Source organism: Berghia stephanieae, chromosome 2 (genome assembly GCF_034508935.2).
Source record: "Berghia stephanieae isolate SIO BIC M18660-M18661 chromosome 2, UCSD_Bste_1.3, whole genome shotgun sequence".
In the NCBI taxonomy this organism is placed as follows: Eukaryota; Metazoa; Mollusca; class Gastropoda; order Nudibranchia; family Aeolidiidae; genus Berghia; species Berghia stephanieae.
In genome coordinates this window covers 18125839-18151500 of record NC_088361.1, presented here as the reverse complement: position 1 = coordinate 18151500, position 25662 = coordinate 18125839, and the positions used below count along the sequence as shown (strand labels likewise).

Sequence of the window (25662 nt, the reverse complement as noted above, 5' to 3'; positions counted from 1 at the left end):
ATGATTCCATTTAAACAACATTATTACATTAATTCCAACTTATAATATGTGGTACAAATAATGTTTTATAGACATCTAGATTCAAATACGAAGGATTATATTTCAATTAGTAATAAAAAATATTTAAAAATAAATCATAATAATAGCATTATCATCATTTTAAAATTCAAGTTGAAGTTATTATCATTCATTGTTCATTGTTGATGTTTCAATTTTTAAGCTTTTTAAATCATCAGGGTGTAGTTTGAAGTCAAAATGTTCTTTATGGTCATCCATCAGAGGTAACAAATTTCTCCGTAAACAGTTCATCTTGAGAATGATTCATCCGGTGAAAATTGTCAGTAATTGTTAATTAAGTCATTGTCTCCATTTAGAATGAGTTTTCATGTAATGAAAAAAATATATCAACTATAAGAGTTGAGGTGATTGTATCTAGTCTACGTGTTGCATTGTTGTGTGTGTTGTGGTCACTGAATAGCCCAAGTGTCATAAATTCACTTTATTTATTGGTAATTAATTAAAAACTTTTTCCTCTGTAAATGTCTTAGAATTATCACAATAATGTCTTCACATTCAAATATTTAGCGTTGAATAAATAATCAAACAATAGTCTGTCCGGCTTGTTCACATCACATATTTAGTGTTTAGTAAATAATCAGTCATTAGTCTGTCCGACTTATTCATATTTAGTACAGTGTAAATAACTAAATAAGTAAAATCTAACATAGCATGTGATTGTGGGCTGTTACTAAAGTGACCAACTTTTGCAATTAGTGTGTTGTATTTGTTCGAGTCTTTTGAATTGGGACGAAAAAAGACTCTACAGGTAGCAATCGTATGCTTAACCTGTTGGGTTGTTTCTTGGTCTTGTGACGTCGCTGTAATCCATTCATCTCCGGCATCTGGGTCGATTTTCCTCGTTGATATTTGTGGTTGTCTTGTGTATACGTTGAGTCTCATTGTAGATGAAATTGTAAAAAATTCAAGATTAACTGTGTGCGAGATCTTGAATTTAAATGAAGTTTGACTTATCCAGCAAGTCAAAAGAAAGTTGTGAACTCAGCCATGTGTTGACAAAGAGTTCGTGTGTAGTAGTCGACAGAGGTCGTGTGTTGTAATTGTCTGTGTTTGTTGATCGAGTTTTGATGAGGTGGCATGTGAGTCCACACCAGGTAGATGATGTAATCTGTAGAGTACCGGTGGGTGACGCGAGTCCAAACACCAGGTAGATGATGTAATCTTGCAGAGTTCCGGTGGGTGATGTGAGTCCACACACCAGGTAAAGGATGTAACAATAACGTAGTCTAGTAGACTATGTAGTAGGGTCGAATAAGGTCAACAATATTTTCGTTATTTGAACGCAGGTTGTTGAATATCATACGATAATGAATCCAAAGAAATCGCTCATGTGGCGTTTTGCGATACTTTTTCCTGCATTGTCTTATATACATATATAGCCTTTATCTTTTACAATGATACTAAGACAGGCTTTATTATAATATTCAATGTTTATAAGTTGTAGATATGGGTGCTGCACACTTGTATATTGACATAAGTTTAAATTTGAATACGCTCACCACTGCATATGAAGGAAGTAGTATTGTTCACAATTGGACATCATTTTTGTAAAAACAATCGTATCTTGAACGTTTATGTAATTATTGACATCGTACATCGTTGGGTATTGTTGTCGTAGAAGTAAATACAAGTAATCCAATTGTTCAATAAAGAATGTAAATATAAAATGGTTCATGGAAGAAATCTGTGTTGATACAGATATTATTTTATAAATTCTGTCAAGTTTGTATAAGTTGGAAGGTACGATGTAATTTGAGGTTGCTGTGTAGTTTGTAGTCTGTAGATTGTGTTGATTCTGGACGTATCAATGACGTAGTGTTTTGTCGATATGTTTACTCCATTTCAAGGTATTCGTGGATAGACCAAAGGGATTAAGACATTTCCAGACCTCTGTTGTGGCTGTGTTTGAGTTGCCTCTGTCGTTGTCATCAGCGTTCCCGTTATGACTGATGGTTGCAAGTGTCCTCTTTCGTGATGACTGTATCATGTTTTAGTGCAAACACTACTTCTGCCTTTGATTAACTCGAATTATTCCCCTTAGAAAATCCCTAATTTAATGAAATATGATTTTGTTTATTTTATCATTATTATTGGTGTTATCGTAGCACTTCCTACCATTTCAATTTATTGCTGACTGATTACACACTTAAGATTTGACAATTGAACATAACTTCTTCTTCAACTCAGTTACACATTGTATGATATAAATGTTAAATTCAAACCACGCAGTAAATATTGATTACAATTACAACAGCAAATCTATAGGAGAAAAATATGATAATCAAAATATTCACAGAAACGATATACACTCTGGTCAATAAAAATTCAATGTTTCGCGCCTTTGCCCTCGGCTTATAAAAATATTCATATAACTCATTGCGACGTTATCTCGCGCCTCTTAATATAGCATTGATAAATGTGTGCGCTTTAACCACGCGCATCGTATTTATAAAAATTCTCCGCCTTCTGCATCATTTCATAATGTTCAACCATGCGCTTTAATCAAACGCAAAATAAAATATTCCCGAACGCCTCATTCCTGCGTCTCGTAATTTAAACCGTGTGCACTTTAATTACCGCGTCTTACATCACTGCGCTTATTTACCCGTCATTTACAGCATTTTACCGTATGGGTTACTTATAATTCGCTGATTCTTAACAAGTTAACCACTTGTGTCACAAATATTATCAGCTCACATGACATGATAATGCATTTTCAATATTTTGTTATTCTTCCGTAATAACATTTTAACTCCCATTACAAGACAATAGTCTTTCATAATAATTAATACTCCGTCATTTTATTTGTTCTCCGACTTTAAACCAAAAGTCCGTTATTCCGTTATTATGAGAATATGTCTCCTTTTAAAAATCACGACGAAACGCGTTTCAAAACAAAACTAAACAAAACAACGATTGACTCATATTCCGCATAAATCATTTCAACTTAATTTCCAGTGATAAAATCCAAATGTCTTATGTAATCTATTATAACGCCATGTCTCATTACACAAGTAAATAAGCTCTGTTGTCGATTACTTGGCTGCGTTAACCACACATTTATTACCAAGAATACAAACAGATATAAAACTTTGCTCTTTGCCATGAACCCATGAATCTCAAAGAGTCAATATCAACCTACCAATTCATCCCTATTGACGGGAGAAAAATATAACCAATGATGTTGTAATATAACAACAAATACCATAAGACATTTTTCAATTATCAAAACTTATAATGTACGTGTTTTTATTGCCATCATCTTCTTGAGTCATTTTGACAGAAAATAAAAACGTAACAACATTAAATAATGGACCAACTGTCTATGTAATTCCAACAGTAACATACAAAATTGAAATAAAAATCGACACATCTTTGTTACTGATATTAACAAAACATTGCCATTAACGGTACAAATTAATATTCGAAGATCTATTCCGAAACGCTTGATTGTAAGTAAACGCATTTTCATTTATTTTGAAAAATAAAACGCACTAAAATATTCATTTAAATTCTGCAATTTTTATTTTCATCTCTCCCTCTCTTCTTTTTAATTAAATAAAATACGTATAGCATCAATGCATTATTATTATTATTATTATTATTATTATTATTATTATTATTATTATTATTATTATTATTATTATTATTATTATTGTTATTATTATTATTATTTTGCCGTTCTATAATATATTGTTTTCACTTTTTGAATATATTATATTGCCCTATATATCTATATTTTTTTTTAATTTCCTTTTCTATCTGTGACTCTTAATTTAAATATTATTTAGTATATTTATTTATTTTTTTAAATATCGTCTTTTGTCAGAATTTTAGGAATCATCTAAAATTTCAATATTTTTTTTTTCATATTTCAATACAAAATAATTCCACTACTTCACCTTCAAAATTGATATTCATTTTCTTTCCCAAATAAAACTATTTTCCTATCTGTTCACAATAATTCACTTCAAAATTCGAGTCTCAGAAAAACTTCAATAGATGTTAACACGGCAACAATATACATTTCTCGTGTATCCATGGTTCGGAATGACAACATCTTTACATCCTGGTATCACGGCTCCAAATGAAGATATATAAGAATCCTGATTCACGACACCAAATTAGATACATAATGTGGGGTAGTTGCACACATATGTAATGGCTTATGATCGCATAGTGGTGTTTTTCATAGATGGTAGTATTATCCTTTGCGTCGTGTTGTAGATGTTAATAATGACGAAAGAGTTCAGGGGCCGGTGATGATAATTGAATGCACAACATCAAGACATTCAAATAAAAGTCCAGATTCCAAGTTTCATTTCTTACAGTTTTATTTGTTTGTGATAAATTCAAAATCCAAATCATGATAAATTCCAAATCCAAATCAAATAGCATTGTCATAATTCAATCAGTTTCATAAATTCCAAATCCGTAAAATCAGTCCACATGTAAAGTCAGTTTGCCTAAGTAACCATTTTCAATATACGTGGAATATTTCTAAGTCCGTAAAAGCAAATAAATGATGGTGAGCACAAAAGGTTTAAAGTGTGCAACTCATGGTCAAGTAGAATCAGAATCCTAATGTAGAATCAGAATCCTAAGGTAGAATCAGAATCCTCTCGTTTTCCTCCAAACATCCTCTTTTATCCCTATCAAAATTTTACCCACAGTTCCATTGTTTCCACGCCCCCTTGCAGTTATTGACAGTTCCCTGTCAGTCTATAATCCAACCCCTAAGAGTAAGACCAAATCATAATCAAACCTGAAACGTCAATTCCTACATATTGATGTTAAACCCGCCTTTTATGATATAACATTATTTTGATAAATGCCCCTTTCACCTGTTTCAACACCCCTAAACCAATTTAAGAATGATTGATTAAATAGTACTCAACATGATAACCTGTCCAGTAACTTTGACACAAACGGTCTCAAGTAACCTGGACATAAAACTGCGCACACGTGTCATGCGTCTCAAATAGCTTGGACATAAAACTGCCCACACGTGTCATGCACTGACCAAGCTTAACTGATATGCCTGCACTATGTACTCACTAAACCCATTTGCTGATATATATAATTGACAGTTTTGCACCAAATTTCTTAGATAACCTTTTGCATAGGCTTACTCTCTTACCCTACCTCACCACCACCACCAGCCTCACCACCACAACAACCATCAATAACACCACCACCACCACCATCATCAACACCACTACCATCATTAAATAAACACCACCACCATCATCATTATCATCATCATCACCACCACCACTATCATCATCATTATCATCTCATCATCAACATCAAAAGCAACAACATCCATATCATCACCATTATCAATATCTGTGTCTTCTATCCTTTCTCCACCCCCCCCCCCTTCCACCCATCAGGACTCCACCCACATGCATTACTTCCAGTGTAAAGCGGCTGTTTGTATAAAACACATTAAAAAGTTGGTTCGACTCAAGTACGACCTTCCACCCAATTACAAGGTATGTGTATCTATCTACCCCTTCCCGTAAATAGTAACGCTGCGCGGTGATATCACAGGCCTGTAAATTTGCCGGCATTTCCGGCAATTTCGCTCCGCCGAAAAAAAAAATAAAAAAAAATAAATATTCATTTTGTTTCACAGCCTATTGAATTGGTAAAATTCTAAGAAAATATTACAGAAAATGGCCGGTGAGAGCGTGACTCTACCGCATGAGCTATCCAGGATAAAAAAAAAATAAAAAAATCGTATCAAACTCAGGTCATTCCTAGAGCTCTCTCTCACCGACTACTGGAGATCGAGGGTCTAACACACACAACCTCCCGCGAAGTTAGTTTGGCCAGCAATAATTAAGGTCAATAGCCAGTATTCTCAACACAAATATATAACATAGAAACAATTGCGACACCGATCATGCTACGGTATATGGGGTGAATTTTTAAATTCAGAAAATACTAGTAGTGACGTTGTTGTGGTACGGTGAGCTGCATCATCATTCTATAGTAACTACTAAGCGTCCACCCTGCCACAAACAATGGATGCATGGCCCATGATGCCCTTTAGGCCCAGTGGTATTTTGATAACGGCCAAGAGCCTCAATTAAGCCCGGCCATTACAGTAACAGCCACGGCTGTGACAGGAAAGAAGGAATGAATAATGCATAGGAACTGGGAACAGGTTCTCTCTGCTCCTCTTTTGTCGTACTCTGGAAAAACCCATATTTAATAATTTGGCCAGAAAACTCGTTCTTCAAATATCGATCGATTTAAATGACCCTGACCTTGGCAAAAACTTTCGAACCTGGGTGTGCTGAAGACTTCGCGAAATCCCAGGTTTGAGAGTTTTTGTCAAGATGAAAGTCATTTAAATCGATCGATATTTGAAGGACGAGTTTTCTGGCCAAATTTTTAAACATGAGTTTTTCTAGAGTACAGCAGTGTCTAGTCGCCCTGTTGCCTTGGGAGAGAGCAGGCACTGCTTCGCGCCGCGAGAGGAGAGGGGACGGAGGTGGGGGGGGGGGGGGGGGGGGAGGGCAACGTGAATGAGTGATTGAGAATTAAATATAGGAGATAAACAGATAGATACATAGGTTCTTAGGAGAGAGAGAGAGAGAGAGAGAGAGAGAGAGAGAGAGAGAGAGAGAGAGAGAGAGAGAGACTATCCAGCTAATGAGTGTGCCTGAATGACCACCGACTAGCGTCACACCCAGTCCAGTCGATTGAGAGATCAAAGAGAGGCGAGTCGATATGGCACCAAATATCAATGATGGGCGGGCTGGGCTGTTGCTTGCTGCCAATTCCCCCCGTCTTCTATTATCACGACATACTGCTATGGTCAGCGGAGTTGCCAACTTTTTTTTTTTTTTTCCGTGGACATTTTCACAGGATGTTTAGATTATGTAGAAATATCCGGGTTTGTTTTTTTGTTTTTTTTTGGGGGGGGGGGGGGGGGGTTATTGTTTGTTGTTTTGTTTTTTATTTTGTTGCTTTTTTCGGGCTATTTTTGTTTTTTCTGTTACATTTCATTTTTTCTTCTTTTGGTGTAGTGATGTTTACACAAGTAATATAACTTAATTTTAACAGTTGTTGAATTTAGTTTTTGTAGTGATTTTCCCTTGAACTTCAATAATAAAATGACTGGAATGTCCTGCCATCGAACATAACAAACGTTGAATGTTTGGGAACTTTCAAAACAGTTTTGAATGCATTTGCTCTGTCAAAGTAATCTGTGAGTGTTCTCTGTTTTGATTGGGCAGTACTGTAACTGAACATTTGTAGTGTATAAATACAAGCTGTAAATCATCTAAACTGATGTATGAGTCATTAGAAGGCCTTTTTTTCCCTTCTTTCATTTCTTTAATGTAATAGTATAATATTCTGAGTCTGAAGTTACAATTCTGGAGAGGGGGGGGGGGGGGGGGGGGGGGTGTTTTTTTTTTTTTTTTTTTTGAAAAATATTGTCGTTTTTTCGATCCGCTGGCATTTTTTTTTGTTGGCAGCTCTGGATCAGAAGGGTTGTGGTATACGTCTGCACAAAGCAGTTATTGCGCGCGCGCGTGTGTGTGTGTATGTGTTCTTTTGTGCGTGAGTTCTCTCAGCTCAATCTTTTGTCCCTGCCTGTATTGCCTGTATTACTTGGCACGGTGGAAATCAATAGCTATTTAGTATCAGAGAGATCAAAAGAGAGGTCCAGTCGGTTAAATTAATGCAGTGGTCAGTCTGTATTTCGATGGTGAGACAATAATTTATGTATGTTGTCTTTGGTTCATATATATATATGCGGCTATGTGGTCTAGTGGTATGACACTCGCTTTCGGATCGGAAGGTCCTGGGTTCGAGCCTCGCTCGGCGCATAGTTGAGTCCTTGGAGAAGGCTCTTTACTCACATTCTCTCACCGTACTCAGGTGTAAAATGAGTACCTGGCCGTTAACAGCGTTGTCTCTGTCCCAAAAATTTGTAATATCGCCTGTTGTCTCTGTCCCAAAAATTTGTAATATCGCCTGACAGGCGTCATGTCTCGTCCTACATGTTATGTGTTGCTGTTGGCCAGGGACCCCTTGTAAAGCGCCTTGAGCACGTTTAGTGGATATTGCGCTATATAAAAGCTCAAGTTTTTTTGGTTTTTTTTTCATTTTTTTTTCATTTCAAAGATATTTTTTTAAAAAATGAAAATGAAAATAAAACAATAAGAGCAAAACAAAACAAATACTTTTGATAATAAATTACATACCTGCCAATCCTTCCGCTTTTGGTGGAATCTTTCTTATTTTCACTCTTCCTTTTTGTACTATTCCGCCATTGTCTCTAAAATTCCGATGTTGAAATGATTATAATTGTAAGAAGAATTTAAAAAAAGGTTTGATGGGAGGGGGCGGGGGGTGTTAAAAATGTGAAATTTTTATTTTTGTCTCAAATTCCTATTTTCAAGCGTTCTGATTCCACTTTTGGAATGTGAAGGGTTGACAGGTCTGCAATTACACACAGCTCACATTATTATGCTTTATTTTTGAAATAATAGTCATTCGTTCATTCATTCATCATCATCACCATCATCATCATCATCATAATACATTGCATTTATATCACGCATTTCATCACTGTGATGCTCAATGCACGTTACAAATGAACATACAAAAGTTACAAATATAAAACGTATAGCACATTGATATCAATAGCAACATTGTACATTGGGCAAGACTGGTCATAGTCGGAGTGAATGTTGAGTCAGTTGTCCATCTGTGTTGGTTTTGGTCGATGACAGATTATGATGGTATCGGTTTTCGTTTCAGTTCAATCCCCCCCCCCCCCCCCCCCCCCTACCCCTAATGTATTGAATGTATAATTTGTTATCGACCTCATTATCGTCGTGTCGTTGTCTTCACTAATGTAAGTCGCTGCGTCCTCGTTGGTCGTCATTGTGTGTAGTCTTTAACACCTGATTTTACAGTGTTTGGTACAGTTTTAGTTGGTTATTTATATTGTTTAGTTTTGGTTTTTTGGATTTTTTTTTTGTTCTTTTTTTTTTTTTTTTGTTTTGTTCTGTTTTTGTTTTTGTTTTTTGGGAGGGGGAGGGGGGTATTGGAAATTGTGATTTTACTTCTTTCCTGACATAAAAAACAAAAGTTATGCAAATGAGAACGAAATGAAGTAAATGAAGGAAATAGTGATGGGTAACAATACAGGGCGTAATGAATAAACTGTATTGAGGACTTTTCAGTATGAAATAAAAGTCTCAGGGTTGATTCTCAAACCGCGGTGGTAATGCTTCGGTTAGCAATACAGGTCAATATAATAATGTTATAATGAGAAATGAAGTGAGTTTGAAAGTACTAAAATACAATAATAGAGAATAAATAATTTGTGGCAAAAGGATTGGAATTGTTACGGCACCACCGCCTGGCCACGAGTGGGACGCTTTACAATCAACGCCATCCACAACCCAACTCCAAACAAAGGTTGTTTCTAACCTAGTAAATTTCCTGAGCAGCTCCTCTCGCAAGTTCTTGAGGTCATGAGAGGTCATCAACTCGCAAACACCACGAACGTTTGTAGGCGAGCCTGCAGTTATACAGTCTAATGAGTATGAGTGAGTTCTCTTCTCAACATAAACATATTAATAATATTGTAACAAGAGAGAAGATTGAGACGTTGAGTAAGCTCCGATATATGGGGTGAATATTTATCCAGAAAAAATGAGCGGAGTAATTTTGGTCTGTACTCTGGAAAAAACACATAAAAAAAATTTTGGCCAGAAAACTCGTCCTTCAAATATCGATTGATTTAAATGACTCTCGTCTTGGCAAAAACTGTCAAACCCGGGACTTCGCCGAAGTCCCAGGTTTTACAGTTTTTGCCAAGACTTGAGTCATTTAAATCGATCGATATTTGAAGGACGAGTTTTCTGGCCAAATTTTTTTTTTCCAGAGTACGGCAGTATTATAGGATGTGCTTTAATTTGGTAATCATCCAATCCGGTCTCATTACTGTAATGGAAAACGGAATATTCTATTGATCTAATGAGAGGAATAAGAAGGGGGGAATGGTATCGTAGTCCAGAGGAGTTTCCAGCCGAGGTCCTGCCTGCATCATTGGTGTGTCTGGCTGTCTTGGCCTTGAATCTGATTGGATGGAGGCTTGGCGGGGCGGGGGGAGGTTGACATCGACTGGTTTGACACCAGTAAGTCATCTTAGGGGTCACGGGGTCAAACTAGTCCGCCTCCTCCCCCCTTAACTTCCCCAGGCAGCTCTACTTACTGTCAGGCGGATGGATATGGGGGGAGTGAGAGAGAGGGAGAGAGAGAGAGATCTTAGTCTTATGATCAGAAGAATATTGACCTTTCATAACTCTGCCGTGCTCTGGAGTAACCCAAATTTTAAAATATGGCCAAGATGAGGGTCATTTAAATCGATCGATGTTTGAAGAACAAGCTTTCTGGCAAAATTTGGCCAAGATGAGTGTCATTTAAATCGATCGATGTTTGAAGAACAAGTTTTCTGGCCAAATTTGGCCAAGATGAGGGTCATTTAAATCGATCGATGTTTGAAGAAGTTTTCTGGCAAAATATGGCCAAGATGAGTGTCATTTAAATCGATCGATGTTTGAAGAACAAGTTTTCTGGCAAAATTTGGCCATGATGAGTGTCATTTAAATCGATCGATGTTTGAAGAACAAGTTTTCTGGCCAAATTTGGCCAAGATGAGGGTCATTTAAATCGATCGATGTTTGAGAAGTTTGACAAATTGCCCGAGAGTGTCATTAATCGATCGATGTTGAGACAGCTTTTGAAATTTGGGCCCAAGATGAGGTAATTTAATCGATGGATGTTGAGTAACAGTTTTTGCAATTGTTTAATTTGGGGATGTTTCCAGGTAAGCAAACCTCTTTGTTTGTATACAGTGTTTCGTTGAGCTCAGATTCTACATTATATGTGTAATCCAAAGTTTGACAGAAAAGTGAGTGAGCAGACACTTATGTGGTAACACAAGATATGAAGTGAGTAGAAAAGTGCAAGACAATAGAGAATAACCTTTTTTTTTCGAATAACTTTCGCGTGGTGTGGGGTTGAACGCGACTTATTGTACGACAACATGCCAGACTTGGTTCAATTCCTTATTACGATTACCTTTATTATTTCACTATCCTACCTTATTGAATCTATCTGGTTTCTCGCATTACACACACAACACACACACACACACACACACACACACACACACACACACCATTGATAGCTCGGCATCCAATCACAGATACCCCCAACCGCGACCATCATCATCTATTTTGCCACAGTAGGAAAAACGGTGAGCCTCATCGTCATAAACTATCTATCTATATTCAACCCCATCCTCGCCACTCACTCTTCCCCCCCTCTTCCCTTCCTCGCATTCCCACCACCTTCCATTAAAACCTATATATCTCTTTCCCAGTGAGTTAGTCCTGTGTTTTCTATTTGTTCAGACTGGAGAGCTGTGAGAGCAAGCAAGACCCACTTCGTCTTCACCTTAAACGACTCGATAAGCCGAAAAGATTTCATTTTTTTTCTCTCTCTCTTCTTAAGATCGGGAAAGGAAAGGGCAGTGAGAATATTAAAATGGGCAAGAGTGGTGAGGGGGCGGGGGGGGGGGGGGTGGAAGATATCATTTGCGCCTGTCTGACTACTGTCGATGAGTCTGCACGGATTTGTATTTTATGCTTGTGTGTGCTACAAATAGCTATTTAGTGTGAGCAGACGGTCGTAGTAGCGCTGGCACAGTCGACAGACAAACAGTAGTTCACGGCAGTTTGGTATAGCCATAGCCATAGTGGAGGGTCGGGAAAGAAAGAAATTACCACAGGTCGTTCAAACTAGATCATTTTAAAAAGACAGTTTTATGATGAGAGCTTGTCTATCTCCAGCTCTTCGTATTTTTTTTTCATTATTAGATAAGCAAGATTTATATGGGTTATTATCTGTCTCCCTCTATTATATCGCCGTCGTCGTCATCATCATCATCATCATCATCATCATCATCTTTCCTCTCCTCTCCTCTCTATTATACTACACTACATTATTATACTACTATACTCTACATAACATATACTATACTACATACTATAATAATTATTCTTACTACATATATACTATATATCTACTATACAATATACTATACTTATATACTATAACTACTTATATCTATACTTACTACCATATACTACTAACATATACTACTACTTACTACTTCTATTACTACTAATACTACTATACTACTTAATCTACAAAAGCAAACATTCGTGAGTTGTATTCAACAGTTCGACCAATTAGAATCACTTGTTTCCTTGAGCTCTACTAACGACAACTCAACTAGACGCTGCACAAACCTTAAAAAAATGACGTCAAACTGAAAGTCCTCGAGAGTTCTTATGTCAGGCTATAAGTTAACGATGGCTACGGTCTAATACAAATAAGTCTGCGCAGACGACATACCGATACAGAATGTTTTTGAACGTTGAATGAAACGAGCGAGAGATTGGCAAAAAGTGGGTTTGGGTGAAGGTGGGTGGGGAAGAGGAGGAGATGCGGATTGGGTGATCTGTGAGATGTATTCCGTCTGGGAGATCTGATAATTTGGTGCCACCAGTCACGGGAATTCCCTGATTTGCTTCTACAGAAAATCGAAGCCCTTGCAATTTTGGAAATTACACGCTATGTCCTTCTGATCTGCTCTTCACTGCTCTCTCTCTCTCTCTCTCTCTCTCTCTCTCTCTCTCTCTCTCTCTCTCTCTCTCTCTCTCTTCTCTCTCTCTCTTCTCTCTCTCTCTTCTCTCTCTCTCTCTCTCTCTCTCTCTCTTCTCTCTCTCTCTCTCTCTCTCTCTCTCTCTCTCTCTCTCTCTCTCTCTCTCTCTCTCTCTCTCTCTTGTACAACTGTAGAATTGAAGACAGTGATTTGATGGGATCTGCTGGGGTCACTCCGATATCATACCGTTTGGAGGCGATGGGTCACGCTTGTACAACTGTAGAATTGAAGACAGTGATTTGATGGGATCTGCAGGGGTCACTCCGATATCATACCGTTTGGAGGTGATGGGTCACGCTTGTACAACTGTAGAATTGAAGACAGTGATTTGATGGGATCTGCTGGGGTCACTCCGATATCATACCGTTTGGAGGCGATGGGTCACGCTTGTACAACTGTAGAATTGAAGACAGTGATTTGATGGGATATGCAGGGGTCACCCCGATATCATATCGTTTGGAGGCGATGGGTCACGCTTGTACAACTGTAGAATTGAAGACAGTTATTTGATGGGATCTGCTGGGGTCACTCCGATATCATACCGTTTGGAGGCGATGGGTCACGCTTGTACAACTGTAGAATTGAAGACAGTGATTTGATGGGATCTGCAGGGGTCACCCCGATATCATATCGTTTGGAGGCGATGGGTCACGCTTGTACAACTGTAGAATTGAAGACAGTTATTTGATGGGATCTGCTGGGGTCACTCCGATATCATACCGTTTGGAGGCGATGGGTCACGCTTGTACAACTGTAGAATTGAAGACAGTGATTTGATGGGATCTGCAGGGGTCACCCCGATATTATACCGTTTGGAGGCGATGGGTCACGCTTGTACAACTGTAGAATTGGAGACAGTGATTTGATGGGATCTGCTGGGGTCACTCCGATATCATACCGTTTGGAGGCGATGGGTCACGCTTGTACAACTGTAGAATTGAAGACAGTGATTTGATGGGATCTGCTGGGGTCACTCCGATATCATACCGTTTGAAGGCGATGGGTCACGCTTGTACAACTGTAGAATTGAAGACAGTGATTTGATGGGATCTGCAGGGGTCACCCCGATATCATACCGTTTGGAGGCGATGGGTCACGCTTGTACAACTGTAGAATTGAAGACAGTGATTTGATGGGATCTGCTGGGGTCACTCCGATATCATACCGTTTGAAGGCGATGGGTCACGCTTGTACAACTGTAGAATTGAAGACAGTGATTTGATGGGATCTGCAGGGGTCACCCCGATATCATACCGTTTGGAGGCGATGGGTCACGCTTGTACAACTGTAGAATTGAAGACAGTGATTTGATGGGATCTGCAGGGGTCCGTCCGATATCATACCGTTTGGAGGTGATGGGTCACGCTTGTACAACTGTAGAATTGAAGAGAATGATTGATTTTCTATTGGTGGTCGTAGCCTTGTAGTTTGACGTCATTATTATTATTATTATTATTATTATTATTATTATTATTATTATTACTGCAGTCCTCTTCATTTTGTTGTTCTTGCATATCCTCTTGTTGTTATATTATAAAATGACCAATTTTTTCAAAGATTAAACCATACGAGTTTGTTATCGGTGTGTCTCAGCGTTCATTCACACAGCAGTGATTGGTCCACACCTGGCCTGATCGTGAAGGGATGTCAACATATGATAAAAATGGCTTCCCTCAAAACTGGGTCGTGTCAACATTTCTCATTGAATTTGGTTTTCATGTTTTTGGATCGTCCGCCCGTACGTCTCTCTCTCTCTCTCTCTCTCTCTCTCTCTCTCTCTCTCTCTCTCTCTCTCTCTCTCTCTCTCTCTCTCTCTCTCTCTCTCTCTCTCTCTCTCTCTCTCTCTCTCTCTCTCTCTCTCTCTCTCTCTGTCTCTCTCTCTTTACTCCCAACTGCCCCCCCCCCCCCCCAATCCACACAAGCATACAAGTGCTGACGATTTTGTTTGGTCGTTTGCTGATCCCTGTTTTGGGGAATTTTTCAGTATTTGATTTAGAGGGAAATGTTTATTATATATTATATGTCTATTCAATAACCCAACGATTGGTTTCCTTTGTCATCTATTTATAAGAATCCAAGAGTTGTATTCAATACATTTAATGTACATTACACAGTTTAACGTGTTTAATGTATGTGGTTGCTAGTGTAATTTGATACGCGCGCGCGCACACACACACGCGCGCGCGCACACACACCACATAGTAGACACAATGTTGATGGGTCAGAGAAAGGGAAAGGGACAGAGAGAGAGACAGAGATAGAGAGTAGTAGTAGTAGTAGTAGTAGAAATAGCCTGAAACAGTCGTGACGTCACTTCCCTTGTAATGACGCAAAGTAACTTAGTAACTAGTTCTAAATTATCTTAACAATGGCGGACGCTCATATGAAATACTACTTCTCCGACGAGCATAAAAGTGTATCCAGAGGATATATTATATTATAAATCTGATCATGTTTTGACTTTTTTACATGCTGATCACATGACATGTGAAAAATTTGTAGCCAGTATGAAGAATAAAAAGGACCGATTTTCTTTTGTTTAGAACCAAGCTGCTCGTTGCTGGGCGGATGTGACATCAGCCTATTGAATCCTATTGTATTTAATACCTAATGGTCCTGCTGTTGTTTTTCCTTGACCAGATTGACATGTTTTACAATGACGATCCTCTACGTGACAGCTACTCTCTGGGTGATGTGGCCCTCAGTTACAATTGGAGAAGGGTGAGGGATTGACACTGTCTACTGTAATATATGTATACACTTGATATCAAGGATAGAGTGCTTGGGATGGAGATGGATTTGGGTTGTTATTGTTATTAGTATTACTATTACTATTTATTATTATTATTATTATTATTATTATTATTATTATTATTATTATTATTATTAGTAGTAGTAGTAGTAGTAGTAGTAGTAGTAGTAGCAGTAGTAGTAGTAGTAGTATTAGTCATAGTAGTAGTATTGTTATTATTTTATTTATTAATTTATTTATTTTTGAAAGTTTTAAACTCAGGTTTAAAGTTTATATGATGAGGTATTTGCCTGTAGAAAACATTAAGTAAGAAGTAAAGTCAGTTTATTTAATTAATGAATGAAAACAAAATAAAAATCAATGAAATGTTAAATACAACGAATCAGACTTTGGAGAAACGAAACTAATTGGGTTTTTTTTTTTTAAACCATTCACAATGCAATTAGATAAATAGACATATTAATCCTGTTGACGAGAAATATAGTTACAAGACAGGCTTGTATCAAGTTTTAAAGATTGTTCATATGTGATGATTTTCCTCCATTTGCCCAGAAATCCCCCCTCAAGCTCTACTTCTCCATGTACGAGATGACCATGCAAAAAGTGGCGTTTGGAGAGGAGGTCCCAAGGCTTACACATTCCACCGGCATCCGCTGGCGCCAGCCGCCTTCTTCACCATCACTGCCGCTAACGCCGCCCATTTCTGAGCATGACAAAATCAACTGTGTTGCAATTGCCACCACAACAACTACCTCACTTTCAACTCCAATCGTGTCTTTGCCATCTCCTTCTCTTTTGTCAACATCAGCCACGTTACCGTCAGTGTCGGCTTCACTCCCAGCGTCATTATCGTCATCATCATCATCATCATCATCATCATTGTTTGCAAAAGAAATGGCTCAATCTTCTTCAATCAAAGTAGAACCTGTGCTGAAACCAGCCATGGACACTCCCATGTCTTCTATGTCTTCTGTGCCTCCACCATTGCTTTCACCACCTGCTAAGAAATTAAAATTAACACCTTTAGCTTCAACAGTCAGTCAGAGAGAGAGCACCATTAATCCCGAAGTGAAATCCAAAGCAAAACAGCAAGAATCAGTTCAAGTTTCTCTACAACAGTTTATGTCTCCGTCCAAGGACAACAAGCCTTCAACATCAATAGCTCCAGTGGGTAAACCTGTGGTTGTTGCTTTTGCAAATCTGAATAAACAATCCTCCAGAGGGGGAAACAAAAAGAGTCTTTTGGGTAAAAGACATGCCAGTAGAAGCACACCAGTCCTCATAGCCCCTGCCCCTGCAAAGAAACTTGCCATCTCCCCCAACGTGCCCAAAAACAGCAGTACCCAGCAGCAACAGCAACCTATTCTCAGAATGGCCAAGGTATTTAAGCTTGGAAATTCAGCATCTGCTGGAGTGGGTGGCGGCCATACTTTGTCCCAGCAAACCCCATCTTCCTCTAATTCTACTCCAAACCCCCAAAATAATAGTCCTTCTGTGTCATTCATCCCCATCTCACTGTCCACCGTACTTCCTGGAGCAAGCACCACCCAGACTGCAAGAGCAGGTGGAGCCAATCTTCACCCAGCATTTGTGAACGGATATTTCCAGAGCATTACCAACAACCAGACTGGTCCTACTGGATTAGCGTCTACCACCATTCGTCTTACTCCAGCAGGCATTTCATTGCCATTGCCAGCAGCAATGCCCAACTCCCACACCATATTGTCTCCAATGAGTCCTGGCTTCACACCCAATTTTATTCCTAACAACACTCCGTTGTCATCATCATCATCATCATCATTGTCATCGTCATCATCTTCAAGTCATAATCAGTGCATTGCCAAAACAATGTCCACCCTGTCCCTAAGCTCACCCCCTGGTTCCCGTGTAGTTACTTCCATTTCTTCCATCCCTAACAACACCTCAACCACAAACTCTTCACCGTCCAAACCACCTCCTTTGATTTGTGCTACAGCCTTGTATGCCCCGACACCACCCAGCACTGCAACAACAACTACATTTTCTGGCATCTCCGTGCCATCATCATCAGCATCATCTTCATCATCAACATCATCATCAACAACAATTGTATTATCGTCCTCCACACAAGCAGTCTCTGCCCAGTCATCTGCCACATCTCCTACTCCAGCAGCCTCAGCATCACCAACTCCTGCTGCTGTGCCCAGTCAGCAATCCCAAACACAAGGCACCGACTCTTCCAACCATCAGCTCAGCTCTTCATCCACTTCATCTTTATCATCGTCTTCATATTCAACTTCATCACTGTCATTAGCTCATCCCTCTAAAGAGACTACCTCAAACTCTCATCATTTGTCAGATCAAAATACTTCCCACAGCCCATTGATTCAGGTGAAAATTGAAAACACAAATCAAAACACGTCTACTGACACACCCAATCCGATGTGTTTTGAATCAGATGTGTTATGTAATCCCAACAAACATATTCCCTTATCCGAGCCAAAGACTCCAATTAAAAGCCATCTTTCCCCCCCTCCAGCCCTGGTGCTAGCCTCAACCAAGTCTACAACACCACCATCATCCACTCCCAGCATATCTCCTTCATCAGGCCTTCCAAGGAAGACGTGCAAGCAGAAGACCATTGCAGACATTGCCAACACCCTGCATCAACGGATGTCGGCTACTTTACAACAGAATCAAAATAGTCCTACTTCATCATCACAGGGCTCCAACACATCTACCGTCCAAAATGCTACAGTTACTACACAAAATCAAACCAATGGCAGTCTACAAAACACAACAGTTTCCAGCCAAATGAAAAATAGTCTGCAGCAGACTAATCCAAAACCCAGCAATGGCTGCTTTGATATTAAGCACTCCCAGCCCCAAGCCCAGACCCCATTCAACCCAGCATCCTTGTTGCTGTCTACATCCCAGATCATGTCGGGCTACCCTGGCTACAACATCAAAAAAGAGACAGGAGTTGGCATGACACCAGCCCCAGTCTCCTCTAGACCAACCCCACCCAGCAACCTTTTTCTGGGAATGCCTGCAAGTGTCCATCCTGCATTGCATCTTCGCCCCCCACCTTTACTCCTGAACCCCCGTGGTGGTCCTCCTTTCATGCACCGCCACCACCACCACCTTCAACATCCCCATCTAACTTCCTTGAGTAGTCAGCAGAGTCGAGGAGATGAGCCGTTGAATCTTGTGACCAGGGACAAAGACTTTGGCCTAACTGCCACAACCAGCAATCCAGTGGGGAGGCATGAACTCCACCCAGTTGTAAAGTAGACGAATTCATGTCTTGTTCAGTTTGTTTTTTGGAAGTTTTTTTTCTGTGTTTTTTTTTTTCACTTTAAATTAAATAGTATTGGAAGGAAGCAAGGTTCAATCTTTACTACGCATGCCTAAGACATTCTTGTTCCCCCAAGTGTGTCATGTTTATGATCAGGTTATAGACTTCAAAGGACATATATTTTTCAATGATGATGGCGATGCTTCAAAGAAAAAAGAAAAAAAGTTCATGTCATCATGGAGTGCCTGTCATCAATCACAATTCATTTTGGGATTTACATTGTTTACGTGCCAGTTTTTACTCTTTTGTTCATATTGGTTTCCCACTGATGACTCTGTCAGTAATCAGACCTACATGATGCTTGCATGGCAGCCTTTTTACAATACATATTTATTTCTGATTTGAATGGATGGATGGTGCCAGTATTTTTGTACTCCTATACAAGTGGTGTTCACGAATGATGACTTGTTTTTTTCCAAAGGTCTGGCTAGAAGTAGAAACCGTAACTGTGAGAGAAACGACACGCACACGTTAGATGCTAGTGTGTGAATTTTTCAGTGAGATGCATTGTTGTAACACATCTGTTTGAACGATTGGATTATTTTCCATCATCTGAGTCTCCATCTCGCTGGGGATTCTTTGCTGGCGTCTGCTTGAGACTTGTTGTGGCCCAAGGCAGGCATTAAAAGCTGCTGTGAGATCTATCCCTGGATGCCTGTGACCCAAGAATGTCTGAATCTCTACTTAACTGTCTTTTGCAAGATGGGGCATGAACATCTACATATTTATATAGAGCATTTCCACCATTTCACTTTACAATGTTCACTAGAAGTCCCCAGCAGACCAATAATAGGGAAACAAAATTCCATTTCATTCAATTCAGCCGTAAGAGACGCTCGTTTTGAATTGGACGTTTTTACAATATCCTCTTATTGTGACGACACTACGACTACGCCAGAGCTAACAGTTGCTAGCTTTGTCATTTATCAGTTCACTGACCATGCTTAACATGGCTTGACTGTGGAGACACATCTTAAGATGCCACTCAAGTATACAGAGCAAACTGTGTATGGTAGAGAAAATAACATCACACGTGACCAGGGCTGACAGCTGCCTGGGTTTTTATTTTGACGGTCATTCCAATATCTTTGGTGTCAAACAGCTCAGCTTTGCATTTTGGGTCTAGGATTTCTTCAAAAATAAAAGAAATAATCCAATTGATTCCTGTAATAGTAATACCCGTGGATAAGATTCTTTAATTTCAATAAGAACCAGCCTGTTTGGCGAAGGGGTTTGGGTGGGTGGGGGGGGGGGGGATCTGTCTGTCATTATCCATCTTGGATGGAGTCATTTGCGATTGACGCTGAAATGACCTTATATAATTGCTGTAAAACCCCGAACAAACTAGAAACGTTTGAATCACTTGGCCTTCAAATAGGGTTAGTTAATCCAGACCTGCCTTGTACTACGAAAAAGTCGTAGAAATACGAAACTGTGGCTCCAATTTCAGGACTCCATGAACATTTCCGAGTCATTAAAACTGTTTTGAAAATAAAAGTTGATGCCAGAGTACATAATTATAAGGATTTTGTAGTGGTATCTGAGGGTAAATTGTTGATTTTTAAAGTTAACTTTTGTGGCTACCATTTTTATCTCCTAAAACTAAAAGCTACCAATTTTTAGGTTTTCAAGTAGGCAGGTGGGCCTCAAGCAAGAAGACACGTGTGCTTCAAGCTGTCAACCTGAGAGACTTGAAGAAGGCTCAGGTTTAAAGTATTTTGACAAAAATATAACAAAAGTATTTTGAATCGTCCGATATATGACGAGAAAGATATCCTGCCGAAATGAGAACAATTGAAATTCATGCATTCTGGGAAGGGTTTTCTTCATTCAATTATTACTAAGGTCACGTGTCGCGTGAATTCTCTTCCATCATTTTTTTTTATTGCTAACTAGATACGTAAAGGGGACCACGTTTTGGATTGGATTTTTGTCATATGGTTTATTTTATTTCATTGATTGGTTAATTTATTATTATTATTATTATTATTATTATTATTATTATTATTACAATTTTCCATTTGTTTTTGCTGGTTTGTTTGTGCCCATTGGCAGCCCAGTGTTTTCCAATTCCATTGAGCATGTTATTGAAAATTGCGATCGCCTGATTTCTCCATTCTAATCATCATCATCATCGTCGTCATCGTCATTATTATCATCATTATTATTGCTATTCTATGTTCAATCTTCTACACTTGACGTTTGGCATTTACTCGTTTCATTATATGTACTTAAAGATTTTAAAACTGTCCCGTGTATTTGGACACCTAGGGAAATGTCATTATTGCACATATTCCCACCATCTACCTCATGTTCATTCTTTCATTATAACGACACTCCAAAGGTACTAAACAAAAAAAAACAAAAAAATGAATATAACAGCATCTCAAAAGAACAAAATAACAACTGTTTTGTTTTTTTAAAGTAAAGTATTTATATCCGGGGCATCGTGGCTCAGCGGTACAGTCTTTGCTTAGTACCCGAAAGGTGCCGATTTCGATCACTCGCCGCTGTGTTGTGTGGCCTTGAGCAAGTCATCACTTCGCCTTAGTTCAATTTGCGGCGCTGCACTACGGCTGACGCCTGTGTCATTCCAGTCTTCCCTTGGAATAGACCCTAAATACATATTTCCCCTATGGGATGTATAAAGGGAATTTATTTATTTTTTTAAATATTTATTTTGGATTTTTTTTTCCTGAGGAAGTGTTTTGAGCCCGAAACGTTCCGTGTTTGGTATTTTTGGTTCTTTTTTTAGAAGCTGTTTATATTCATTTTTGTTTATTACTCTTGACAGCCCACAGCTTCTAGCAGCTTTGTATCATTATATATAACTCCACGCACAGTGTCATGCATCTTGATAACACTTCCGGGTGATCCTCTCCATTGACCTTTCGGAATATGCAGTGAATGGTCTATATCTTACTCTGGAATAAAACATGTTTTGGTCAGAATCTGAAAACTTGCCCTTCAAATATCCGTCGATTTCAATGAACCTCATTTTTGGCAAAAACTCTCAAACCTGGGACTGAAGGGAGACTTCGCGTAATACCTGGTTTGAGAGGGTTTTTTGTTGTTGTTGTTGTTGTTGTTGTTGCCAAGATGAGGGTCATTACGAGTAAGGTTGATAAAGCGTTTAAATCGTAATAATTTTGTCTTTAAAACCGACCAATGGGGATGATCTATATGACCTTTCCGTGTGCTCGAGGTCATTGGTTACATTGCCTTGTGGGCTCAAAATGACCTACATAGTGAAAAGTGTTCACATTTTTTTGAAATATCTAACACCACGATATGTCATTTTGTTCAGCTTGACACATGGTTATGTTTACAACTTTCATAAACAAAGTAGCCTGTTGACATAATTTGTTAAGGAATATCCAATTGTTGGACAGCAACAAATCATGTCATGTGATAGTTCACTCGGTTGGACGCCAATCGGAATACCGATCACTCCTATTCGTCAGTGTGACGTTTGATTGGTTCTCGTCCATGCATGGTTCCTACATTGCTTGTAGTTGGATTCTATCTTTCATTGCTAGTCATTTTACTGTGTGTTGTTTACTTTCCTTTTTTCTTAACGGTTAAAATGGCCCCTTTTGTGTTGCAAGCGCCGTAAAACCCTTAAAAACAAAAACAATGGCCCCTTTTCTCGTGTATTGATCATTAATACATTCGGATGATAGCGGTTCGTGTCTCAAGGAATTGTTGCCCAAAGCATAGCTGCACACCACTTTGCGAGAGTTTGTGTGTGTGTGTGGATGGGTAGGGGCAGGGGTGGCGAATGTGTATGTGTAGGTGTTTTTTGTTAGTCTTTTCGGGGCGGGGGGGGGGGGGGGAATCATAGAAATCCATTTTCTAAAATCATATTATGTACGTTTTGCTTATGATATATTTTTTTTAATGCTTATGTATTTTTTAAAATTTTTTTTTGGGGGGGGGGGGGGGGGGGCGAATTGGGAAGGTTCTTTTCTTTCCAAATTGTACCTTACATGTTAAGTAGTCAAAGTATGTTTATAAATTATAAATTGAAAGACACACAGACATGACGTAACATCGTACATAGTTATACGTGTCTGTTATTGGCGTACGTAACGGTCGCTTGATGTCTCAATACAACCCCCCCCCCCCCCCCCCCCCCCCCCCCCCCCCCCCCCCCCCCAATGTAGGTTACCTGATCGAATCGGGGAACTGCATTTACCATACAATTAATATTGACATTTGTATTATGATTGTGTTTGGTTTTCTACTAATATTTAATGATAGTCCAATGGTTTTCAACTGACTCCTATTATTGAATCCAAACGTTGTTCTTGTTATTGTTTATTATGATGATTTACTATGTTTACCTTGTTTACAACACTGGTTGATGCAATAAATTATTTTTTTTTTATGAAGACATTTTATTTTTCGTTAACTTGATGGCGGGTGGAATTCTCCTTAGGTCTCTGTGTGGGGTTCCTGACCTCCCGTAGTGGGCAGGGAGGTACTTGCTGTGTCTTCTATCCCCCTCTATCTGTTTTCTAATTGTTTTGATCCTCCGAAGGACTGGTTACATACACACTTCTGGGTGGGGTTCCTGACCTCCCATAGTGGGCAGGGAGGTACATGCTGTGTCTTCTATCCCCCTCTAATTGTTTTGATCCTCCGAAGGACTGGTTACATACACACTTCTGGGTGGGGTTCCTGACCTCCCGTAGTGGGCAGGGAGGTACATGCTGTGTCTTCTATCCCCCTCTATCTGTTCTCTAATTGTTTTGATCCTCCGAAGGACTGGTTACATACACACTTCTGGGTGGGGTTCCTGACCTCCATAGTGGGCAGGGAGGTACATGCTGTGTCTTCTATCCCCCTCTAATTGTTTTGATCCTCTGAAGGACTGGTTACATACACACTTCTGGGTGGGGTTCCTGACCTCCCGTAGTGGGCAGGGAGGTACATGCTGTGTCTTCTATCCCCCTCTATCTGTTCTCTAATTGTTTTGATCCTCCGAAGGACTGGTTACATACACACTTCTGGGTGGGGTTCCTGACCTCCCGTAGTGGGCAAGGAGGTACATGCTGTGTCTTCTATCCCCCCCCCCCCCCAACCCGTTTTCTAATTGTTTCCTGCCGTCTTGGAATGATGTTACTTGGTTTTGTCCTGGCCCTGGCTGGGAGGGAAACAGTCGAATGTATAGTTATAGTTATAGTTTTGGAAGATGATATTTTTTTCCTTGTAAATCATCTCTCTGTTATGCACTGTATTATGTTTTGTTTACATATTATTTATGATTTGTAAACATTTGAGTGTTTTCCTCTTAGTTGGGACCTGTGCTTGTGTCTGGATGAGACTTTTAGGTGATCTCAAACTTAGTACTTTGATAGTGTGATTTTGGAATCTACATTTAAACCAATTCCCCTTTGTCTCACTTTTTCTTTTGTGCTTTAATTGTAATTCTAGAACTTTTTACTATCCCATTTTCTTCTTTTTTACTGGCGCTGATATGACCTTAATGTGTTGCAAGCGCCGTAAAACCCTTAAAAATAAACAAAACAAACATACACACTTCTTTGTCTTGGAATGAGATTACTTGGTTTTGTCCTGGCCCTGGCTGGGAGGGAAACGGTCAAATGAATAGTGTTTCCAGGTTACGGCAGTTTAGCTAGCGCCGTTTAACTCTTATCCACTAAATGTGCTCAAAGCTCTTTACAAAGGGTCCCTGACCAACAGCAACACGTAACACGTGGAACGAGATATTATGACGCCTGTTGAGCGATAATATACAAAAAAAAATTTCCGACAGAGACAACGTTGTTAACGGCCAGGTACTCATTTTACATCTGAGTACGGTGATAGAATGTGAGCAAAGAGTCAACTATGCGCCGAGCGAGGCTCTAACCCAGGACCTTCTAATCCGAAAGCGAGTGTCATACCACTAGACCACATAGCTGCAAAACTTAACAGAGCTGTGTAGTCTAATGAAATTCACGTTTTCCAGAGTAACTCCCCTTGGTTATTTCCCGTAAACTCTTGTTGAAAACTGAGTCAAGGGGTGCAGAACAATTTTACAGTACTCTGGAAAAACTCGTATTTAAAAATTTGGCCAGAAAACTCGTCCTTCAAATATCGATCGATTTACATGACCCCATCTTGGCAAAAACTTTCAAACCTGGGAGTGAAGAAAGACTTCGCGAAGTCTCAAGTCTGAGAGTTTTTGCCAAGACGAGAGTCATTTAAATCGATCGATATTTGAAGGAAGAGTTTTCTGGCCAAATTTTTCAATACGCGGTTTTCAAGAGTACGGCAAAATTGCCATGAAAGGAAATGATAATAATACAACTATAACTTTTTTTTTATGACCATGCAGGGCGGAAAGGGGCGTGGTGGTGGGGTGGTGAGAGGTGACAGGGATGAAAGCAGGGACTTGTCACCACATGATTTATGGCGCCTTCAAACGGAACACAGCCTTTTGCAGCTCTCGTAAATGGTTGTCCATGCCGTGACCGGGGAAACAGAAATGAGACATTTACAGTAAAACATTGATGATGATGATGATGATAATGATAATAATAATAATAATAATAATAATAATAATAATAATAATAATAATAATAATAATAATAATGATAATGATAATAACTATAATAATAATAATAATAATAATATATAATAATAATAATAATAATAATAATAATAATAATAATAATAATAATAATATAATAATAATAATAATAATGATATAAT

The 25662-nt window shown here is 39.0% G+C and overlaps 1 protein-coding gene across 4 annotated transcripts in view; it reads left to right on the top strand.

Annotated features, from left to right (window-relative positions):
• LOC144964420 (uncharacterized) overlaps positions 1 to 20088 on the top strand; it is a 64830-nt gene extending 44742 nt beyond the window's left edge. For 3 of the 4 annotated variants that reach the window (XM_078898657.1, XM_078898658.1, XM_078898659.1), the window contains exons 8-10: positions 5475 to 5576; positions 15491 to 15571; positions 16155 to 19711. In XM_078898657.1, coding sequence (XP_078754783.1) covers positions 5475 to 5576; positions 15491 to 15571; positions 16155 to 18875 — 2904 coding nt within the window. In that variant the 3' untranslated portion in view covers positions 18876 to 19711. Of the gene's footprint in view, positions 1 to 5474; positions 5577 to 15490; positions 15572 to 16154 lie in introns of all 4 variants that reach the window. The other variant, XM_078898656.1, reaches the window with a different exon arrangement.
• Positions 20089 to 25662: the final 5574 nt, after the last annotated feature.